Source organism: Galeopterus variegatus, unplaced genomic scaffold (assembly GCF_000696425.1).
Source record: "Galeopterus variegatus unplaced genomic scaffold, G_variegatus-3.0.2 Scaffold725, whole genome shotgun sequence".
NCBI classification, from domain to species: Eukaryota; Metazoa; Chordata; class Mammalia; order Dermoptera; family Cynocephalidae; genus Galeopterus; species Galeopterus variegatus.
This window is the reverse complement of record NW_007726836.1, coordinates 5,487-15,114: the sequence shown is the minus strand read 5'-3', so window position 1 is coordinate 15,114 and position 9,628 is coordinate 5,487. Positions and strand designations below refer to the sequence as shown.

Here is a 9,628-nt window from a genome sequence, read left to right as displayed (position 1 = left end):
TTTTTTTTTTTTTTTTTTTTTTTTTTTTTTTTTTTTGTCTTTTTCCGTGTCCGGCAACGGATCGCAACCCTCAGTGTCACCCCCGTACCGGACCGGGACCGGCAACGGGATCACAACCCTCGGTGTTGCCCCCGCGCCTTGCTCAGCCAGTGAGCGGGAACCGGTCTGTATGTGGGATCCGAACCCTCGGCGGGGGTCACCTAACATTTTTGTCAGATCCAAGTCTGTAGCTTTATTAGTAACCCAACTTTTTTTTTTTTTTTTTTGACCGGCAAGGGGATCGCAACCTTCGGCTCAGTGTTGTCTGCACCACACTCAGCCAGTGAGCGCACTGGCCATTCCTATACAGGATCCGAACCCGCAGCCTAGGCGCTACCAACGCCGCACTCTCCTGAGTGAGCCATGGGGCCGGCCCAGTAACCCAACTTTGACGGATTGAGATAGGCCATGATTCTCATTTTGACCAGGAAACATTTGCTATTTGTTCATTGTCCCTATGTCTGTGCCTCAGTGGCAGAAGCTAGAGCGTGCAGGTGCTGGCATTTCCTTGGTTTTCATGTAAGTGGAAGCTCATTAATACTCTTTGGCAGCAGCTGAAACTAATAAGTGAGCTAAAGAACCTTTGATGAGAATGGAGAGGATTTAGAGAAGATTTTGAAATTAATTTCCAGATCAAATTTGAGAGCACCTTGTGGAAAATGGTAGGATATAGCATCTTCCTTAGCAGAACATCCTGTAACAGAGATGTCCACATGTAGCCATTCTTCTTCTTTTTAACTTTTTGCAATTGTTTTAGTTGTATTATCAAATATTTCCAAGATACATGTGCTTTTCAAATAGTTAGCGTATTGTTTTATCCAAAAAGTAGCCCAGTGTTAATGCTGTAATTTAATAAACTGTCCAGCAGAGGTCTCTAAACTTCATGGTTTATAATAAGAGCAATATTTCAAGCAGTAAAATTAAACCCAATTCTTTGCATGACAGAAATCTGCTCCTATTGACTGTATTTTCTCCTGACTGTATTTTAGAATAACTGTAATTCACATATAATAGGATAAACTCTGCTATTTATGTTTAAAAATGCTAGAGACTTATGTTTTCAGATTTTTACTTCTCCTAACTAGGTAAAAGCCTGATTACCAATGATTTTTGCACCATAAAAAGAAAGAAATATATATGAAAACATGAACAAAAGCAGCTACCAACATTTTACTGTGCCACAAGCATTTACAAATCCATTAAAGTAGTTTGGTATTCTTTCTAAGCAGCATAAAACCTTAATTAAATCAAGCAGCTATTTGTATGACTTGATTTATAAAGAACATTGGTGATTGGACTGCAAGGATACAGTTTTCTTTGTGAAAAAGCAGAAAATTAGTTATATAAATACCAATTTCTACATTTTGTGTTACCAGCAATGAAATCTACATTGCTCCTTCAGGAGTGCAAAAGGAACGAATTCAGGTATGGTAAAGGGATCCAAATGTCTTTTCTTCTCTACTTAACTATTGTTTTGTGAAATGGAATTAATTTTAAAAGAAAATGTTAGTTTTGAAGGGTGGTTATATTGTGATAACTTCAACAACTAATAAACAAACATTTGTTGAGTAACTATTAAAGTTTTTTAATTTGGTAAAGTATCCTCCATGCAACCAGTGTATGTTTTAAAATCTTATTCAACCTGTAGACTGGAAAAGTGAATAGTGCAACCTTAAATTTTAATTAAAAAGTGATTATAACTTTGTAGCCTTATAACAATATCTTTATCAGACTAGTGGGATGATCAGATTGATGGTCTCAGACGGACCAAATTGATTCATATTTCATAATAGCACTATTCCAATTTACATTTATGAAACTTTATTTCAAAATTTTGAGAAGTCCCGTTCTATTAATTCTATAATAATACCTGAAATCTGGTTTAAACAAACACATAATACTTAAGTTCTGCCAAAGGTAAGAAAAAAAAAGAAGCTGCTTCATTAATAAAACATTTATATTGTAGTTTGTACAACCATGGCAAATGAAAGTTATGTCAGAAATACACATACATTACTAAGAAGAATCTGTGGATCTATGTAATTTCTTAAAACTTTAAGAATAATATATCTTACTGAGATTGATCTTTCTCAGTACAGTTGTCTCTTGGTATCCATGATGGATTGGTTCCAGGACCCCTTGTGGATACCAAAATACACAGGTGCTCAAATCTAATATAAAATGGCGTAGTATTTACATATAACCTATGCACATCTTCCCATGTACTTTAAGTTATCTCTAGATTACTTAAAATACCTAATACAATGTAAATGCTATGTAAATCGTTGTTATACTTTATACTGCATTTTTTTTTTTGGTTTGTTGTTGTTGTTGTATTTTTTCCCCCAGTATTTGCTATCCATGGTTGGTTAAGTCTACAGATGCGAAATCTGCAGATACAGAGGGCTGGCTGTACCAGTTAAGTTTCTCAGGGGATAAGAAAATTTTACTCTAAATTTTTCCTTTTATGAAATGTGAAAAAAAATTAACACCTATCTGAGAATGCTGATTTCTTAATATAGTATCTCTGAAATATAATTGTGAAATTACAGGGCAAAGCTGAAAAGTTAAATTGATGAAATGAGAGCAGTATCATTATCATCAATACGTACATATTAATTTTCCATATCAATTTTTTCTCCAAATTCTAAAGGAAGGTGATTTTTAAAATTCTCAAAAATATTTTTGTTAGTAGAAAATACTTTTATTTCTCAAAATTGCTAAAATGTTTTGAGAGAAATTTTAATTATATGAACATAGTCATGCTTCACTTAACATCAGGAATGCATTCTGAGAAATGCATCCTTAGGCACTTTTGTCTTGCGAACATCACAGAGTGTACTTACACAAACCTAGATGGTATAGCCTTCTGTATTCCTAGGATATATGATAAAGCCTATTGATGCTAGGCTACAAACCTGGACAGCGTTACTGCACTGAATACTCTAGGCAATTGTAATACAGTGGTAAGTATTTGTGTATCTAAACATATCTACAAACAGAAAAGGAATTTTTCAGCTCCATTATAATGTTATGGGACCACCATCATATATGCAGTCCATCACTGACCAAAATGTCATTATGCGGTGCACGACTATACTTAAAATATGAGTTAAATATGTGTTTGTGGGTATACTACATATATACCAGAAAAGGGGCATTTCTAATTGATATTGCATAAGCGTTCTTGTTTACTTTTTCTCCCTCTATGAATAGCCTGAAGACATGTTTGTTTGTGATATAAATGAACAGGACATAAGTGGACCTCCATCATTTAAGAAGCTAAAAAAAAGCCAGTGTACTCCTCTTTTCATGAATGCTTACACAATGAGAGGTATGTAGAAAATGTATTCAACTTAAAGAATGTTTGCAGAGTAGGCTCCTCTAAGTAATGGCAGTTATTATTTTAGTTAATATTTCTTGAATACGCACTGTGAGCAAGAATTTTAAATGTACTAACGCATTCAGGTCTCACATCATCCTATGAGGAAGGTCCATTATTATTCCATTCACCCTCCTACCCTTTGCCAACTGATTATTCCATGCCAGGAAAAATAAGTGTGTAACCACATATAACTGTAGGTAAAAATATAGGCATAAATATTTTTTTCTTTAAAAGGTATAATTTAGTCTTCATTAAGCATGTGACTTTGTTCTTCCACCTTCAGGAGCTGGCGCAGTGATTCATACCCACTCTAAAGCTGCTGTCATGGCCACCCTTCTCTTTCCAGGACGGGAGTTCAAAATTACACATCAAGAGATGATAAAAGGAATAAGGAAATGTACCTCAGGAGAGTATTATAGGTATTTTCTTTTTCTTACATAATTTGAAAGTCTTTTTCCTTCTCCCTGACAAATTGGATACTGATCTTTCTATGCATATAATGAGATATCATGGGATCTATGTTAAATAATGCCCACTTAATATTAAACTTCCACCTCTGTTCTCAGTGGCTTCCCTCCTTCTCCAACCCTACTCCAGGCATGGTAAATCATTAGCAATATGAATAATGAAATGTTTGTTAGAGTAAAATGAAATAAGCTGTGGCTGAGATTTCTATAGAGATGAAAAGATTATGTTCCTGTATTGAGGTACCCAAAGAGCAAGATCTCACCTTCCTTTTGTCTTCAGGAGGTTTGAGCTGTGACTAAAGTTTATACTTTATGTTGGTGTAATTTTGTACTTCTGGAATATTTTCAGATTTATAAGTTTTCTAATTATTTTAATTAAGTAGATCTCTATATTTTTAGAATTTTTCAGTACAGAAGGTGGCATGGATAGTAAGAATAGAACAGTAATCTTTCAGATACGTTTTTTTTAATGATACAAAGTTCTCTTTTATTTTTTAAAGAAAATGTAATTTTATTAATATTATTTTTTACATTCTAGGATGTTGTTGCGGAGCAGTTGGGGAGGGGGAGAAGGGGAAGAAAATGGATTGGAAGAAGGAGGAAGGAGGAGGGGTGGGATCGAGGGCTGGGTGCAGATGTCAGGGGGATGTGGCAAAAGCCCTCACCCCCTACCGTCCCAGCTTGGGAACCTGGGACCCTTCTTGCTGCAACTTAGTTGTCATTGCTGGGCTGGTTGCACGTGTCAGCAGGGTGTGGCCAAGGCCCCAGGCCCCACCACCACCCCAGCTCAGGACGCTCAGGGCACTACCTGTGGTGGCTCTATGGTCGCCGCTGGGCTGACTGCAGTTGTCAGGGGGGCATGGCTGAGGCCCCCTACCACCCCTGGTTGGGAGAGCACTGGGCACTTCCTCTGGTGGCTCGGTGGTCACTTCTGGGCTGGCTGTGCATGTCACGGGGCGTGGCCAAGGCCCTCATCCCCCACGCTTGGGATTGGTTGCAGGTGTTGGGGGGTATTGCTGAGGCCCCCAGCCCTCCCCCCTTTCTGACTTGGTAGCCTAGGGGACTTCCAGTCCTTCTAGGTGTAATAGGTGTTCTTTGGTGAAATGAGACCTTTACTAGTTAATATGAAATTTTGTCTCTGGTTGCGGGTACTTTGTTTTTTCTTTCACTTATGTGTTGGATTATTTGCTGCTCTCACCATTTGATTTCTGCACTGGAACTAATTTGTTGTCCTTTGCTCACTTCTAAAATGGGGGAACTTCCTGTTGGGACCAGCACTTGAGCTCTGTGGTTGAGCTAAATTGCTGCCTTGCTGCTGATTCCCTAGGGAAGGCTTTTTGTGCAGTGCAGGTTTTAATGGTTGACTTTATAGGTACTTCTGGCTTTCAAAAGATCCAGTGCACCTGGGTTGTGTAGACACTCTGGTCTGGGTCTGAGTCTTTTCATCAAACTGCACCCCATGCAGTTCTATATTCCTGACCAGTCTCCTCTGAGTGGTCCTTCATTGATTAGGGGGCGGATCAACTGTCCTTGCTGTACCCCAGTATTCACCTGGTGGGCCCATCACCCCCACTGCCTGTGCTGCAAACACTTCGCACGGGATGGGCCGTGCACTGACTCACTGATGGTCCCTTGTGATGACTCACCGGCCTCTGAGTGGCTCCTTTTTTTCAGTTGTGGCTCCTCACTCCTGTGTGGGTCCACGGGAACCCTATTAGTGGTCTTGCTGGCCTGAGGTCACCATGGCCCTCTTCTCCCCTGCCGCCTCCAAGCAACTCCAACCAAAGGGCACAGCTGTGGCTTTTGTTGGCTCCTTCTCTGTGTGCCCAGCAGCTCTAGCCTGGAAGTGGCCAGGGCTCGAAACTGTCAGAGCAGTTTTTTCTTTCTCTCATTGTGGCTTTTCCCACCTTCATGCACTCCATAGGTCTCTCCTCCTCTTCCCCTGAGCTCTGGCAGCCCCAGCTTGGCTGTTGTTGCTTTTTATAGTTGTAAATCAGTTGATTTGTGAGAGAGAGTGACACTGGGGAACATCTATTCAGCCATCTTGACCAGAAGCCCCCTAGATGAGTTTAAATAAATCTACCAGCCCAGAAAAATGTAGCAATTATTCATAAATCTAGAATATAATGGCCTGAATAAACATGTTCTCAGTGCTCTGGTACAGGCTAAGCATTGCATTTGAATTTATTAGCATTCTTATTCTTGAACCTTCACTTTTCTTAATTTCTTAAAGAGCCTAATTCTACCTTGCCTTTTTAAGAAGAAAACAGAGCCAGTTTTACTAAAGTGTTCTTACAGCAATATATTGTCACTGCATGTAATAGAATGTACATGTTTAAACTAGTGTGCTGAAAAATTAATGTGATTTAATTTCAGTTAATATTTATTGTGTGTCTAAGGCATTCCTAAGCACTGTAAAACACTATTTACACAAGTTAAATATTTAAATTATGAAAAGTATACATACTAAAGAAAGAATAGCTTCATACTGCCTTTTCCATATCTGAGTCTTGAAAGAGAAGTATTATGGATGCTGTAAATTTTATATGCATTTGTTTGCTTTGGTGAAGAAATAAAAATAGGTTGGAAGAACGTGGGAAATGGTGGGGGAAGGAACAGAGCATAGTAGAGAGCCTTTGGAATTTTGTGGAAAAAAGAATGACATGAATGAAAAGATGCCATTTGTTATACATAACATATACATTTTATATATTATTTTGAATGTTTCAGAATTTGAAGAATAAAAACTTTTTTAAGGTGCCCTTTGCAATTGTATTTGAGCTTAGCTGGGAAATGAATAACAGGGTCATTATCACAGCTCAGGAGGCAGTGATATTTTATCTGAATTTGGGGAGAATCTTAAGAGTCTCAAGAATCAAAAATGAAGAGTCAATGAAAGCTGGATAAAGAAAGAAAGGATGGAGTTTCAATATTCTCCATTCTGTTTTTCTTTTAAAAGATCCAACTTTAAAAGACTTAGTTCTTACCAGGGGAGGTTAACATGTATAGATATAATTGTCCTCCCTTTTGGAAGTAGTGTGCCTATGGTAGAATGAAAAGAACACTGTCTGATAGAGACTACTCTGGCTCTGTTTCTTGTTTAACTTGTCAGGATCAGTATCCTTTCTGTAAAATGAGGGGATTAGCTTGAATTAGCTCTCAGGTCTTATTTTTTTGTGAAATCATTTTGTACCTGGAAATATTTCTGTCTGTTTGGTGTATGCTTTATGAAAATATGTTTGTGGTTTTCCAGGCCAGTATTGGAAAGATTTGGGACTAGCAACTCATTCCTTCCATATTTAAGGATATTTTATAATTACCCTCTGTTTTACTTAAGTGAAATAATAGGCAACTCCACACTGTTAATGATAGTGGTTGGCCAAATCTTGATCACATGATAGCTACTTAGTCTATATGTGCTCTACAGTAGCGATTCTGACAATACTTTAGCTAGAACTTTCTTGGGGTTAAGTTTAGACACTACAGAGGTAGTAAAAAAGCAGATATTATATTCACAGTGCAAGAGAAATTCATGTAAAAAGGAAAACAGTCCGAATTTTGGTTGGTTATTAATGACCTCAAGAATAGACTTAATTTTACCAGTGACTAAGTTATTTGCTTGAATATTATTAACATTCTGATTTCAAAACATGGATTTACTGATAACAAAGTGGAAGGAAGTTCTAATACTAGCTATAGATTTGGCAGTGTTCTGAAAATGTTTTCATACCTTTAGTAGTTATCTCTAAAAGGGTCTTGCTATCCTAGTGCCACAAACCACATTTGTATTTATTGCTTTGCCCATCCAAGACATTCTGGAGTCCTGCAGACATGAAATACAATGATTTTTGTATTGTTGGAAAATTCCTACTTCTCTATCATTTCCCATCTCCTGTTAAAAATTATTATTGTCTCTGCTTAAAGGAAATTCTTGTATGATTTTGATGACTTCTTTGTCAAGATTTGGTATATTGTACAAATTTCTGGATTAGAATGCCTGCCAAATTCCCAAGGTAGCATCTTGTTCATAATTTGGAGTGGCTTTCCAGATATAAAAAGAATGTCTCACTGGTTACTTGCAAAAATTACAAATTGTATATATGAATATTTTTATTTGTTTTAGTGGAGTAAAAAAACGGCTTGGTTCATCTTACAGATATGATGATATGTTAGTAGTACCCATTATTGAAAATACGCCTGAGGAGAAAGACCTCAAAGAACGAATGGCTCGTGCAATGAATGAATACCCAGACTCCTGTGCAGTACTAGTCAGACGTCATGGAGTATATGTGTGGGGAGAAACATGGGAGAAGGCTAAAACCATGTAAGTGTAAATCAAAGAACCCCTGGGACAAGTCACCACACTCTAAATGTGAAAGAGAACAGAGTACGTTTTATGATTTAAAATGAGGTGTGATTTTTTTGTGTGTTTTGTTGATCAGATTGGTTTATATTTAAATAGTTGTTATTTCTAGTTATTTGATTTTTATTATTGTTCATTCATTAAGAAGACTTTATTGGGTGAGCTGTTATTTGGCAAGGCTCTATGGACATTGATACAAAGAGGAAGGAGACACAGATCCCAAATTACTAAGTTTTATTTCAAAAAGTGGCACATAGTAAGAAATGTAAATTTATGTAAGTAGTATACTTTAAACTCCCTTTTATTTCCTGAGAAATATATAATATCCTTGCATGACTCAAATTGATTTCTTTCCATGATTTTTTTAAAAATTGGGGGGACAAAATAAGAAAATTTGGGCCTAGAATTGAGGGAAAAAATATACTAGGAACAAAGAAGAGTTAACTGGATAGAGAGGAGAAATGTGATTGTTTAGGATTGGAGAGCTCTTTCAGTAAACACCTTCGGTTCTTTTTGCTTTTTCTCTTACAGGTGTGAATGTTATGACTATTTGTTTGATATTGCTGTATCAATGAAGAAAGTAGGGCTTGACCCTGCACAGCTCCCAGTTGGAGAAAATGGAATTGTATAAGTCGAGTGGAAGTTTAATTATATAGACAGATAAAGCTAAACTTAATTATTACTTAAGGGAAACTTTATTTTTTTAAATGAATTGAAAATTTTCACAACACTATTAACTCGTCACTAAATATTGCAGATGGTCACCTTGAATCTCTTCTGACATTGGATAATATTTGCTTATATTCTTATAATTTTAAGTGACAGGGCAGTGAAATAAAATTTTATACACAATGTCTTATGTTTATTTTTAAATCATTAATAGCAAAATATCTGACATTAAGTCAATTCCTTTTTTATATACACTCCCAGAGAATTCCTCTTAATCTTTAAAGCTGTTGGTGATAATAACATTCATTGGAAAATTTCCACTTGATTATGGAATGAGCATTTTCTTGTTCTGATATTGGTATCATAAAACTCATGTGAAACAGTAAAGCCAATGTATCCCTCATTGTTGATGTCAACAGTTTTATAGGGCTGGCTGATTAATCAGAGCAATTGGTTAGAGCACAGCCTTATAACAATACCAAAGTCACATGTTCGGATCCCCGTACAGGTCAGCCACTAAAAAAAAAAAAAAAAGTTTTATAAATTTTCCCTATAAGCTTTAGAGTTTCCCTATACTATAACATTGGGGCACTTGTTTTATATTGACATCAATTGTGAAATTCAAACCAGGTGATATTAATGGAAATTCTCCTAGCCAAACAAACCCCAAACCCATAATGTAATCATAAAGTGCTTTGCAAATAT

At 36.7% G+C, this 9,628-nt stretch overlaps 1 protein-coding gene across 1 annotated transcript in view; it reads left to right on the top strand.

Annotated features, from left to right (window-relative positions):
* The window catches only part of APIP (APAF1 interacting protein), a 24,072-nt gene extending 14,964 nt beyond the window's left edge, over positions 1-9,108 (top strand). The window contains exons 3-7 of the mRNA XM_008571822.1: positions 1,416-1,464; positions 3,256-3,373; positions 3,708-3,843; positions 8,048-8,215; positions 8,786-9,108. Coding sequence (XP_008570044.1) covers positions 1,416-1,464; positions 3,256-3,373; positions 3,708-3,843; positions 8,048-8,215; positions 8,786-8,885 — 571 coding nt within the window. The 3' untranslated portion in view covers positions 8,886-9,108. The remainder of the gene's footprint in view (positions 1-1,415; positions 1,465-3,255; positions 3,374-3,707; positions 3,844-8,047; positions 8,216-8,785) is intronic.
* The last annotated feature ends 520 nt before the right edge of the window (positions 9,109-9,628 follow it).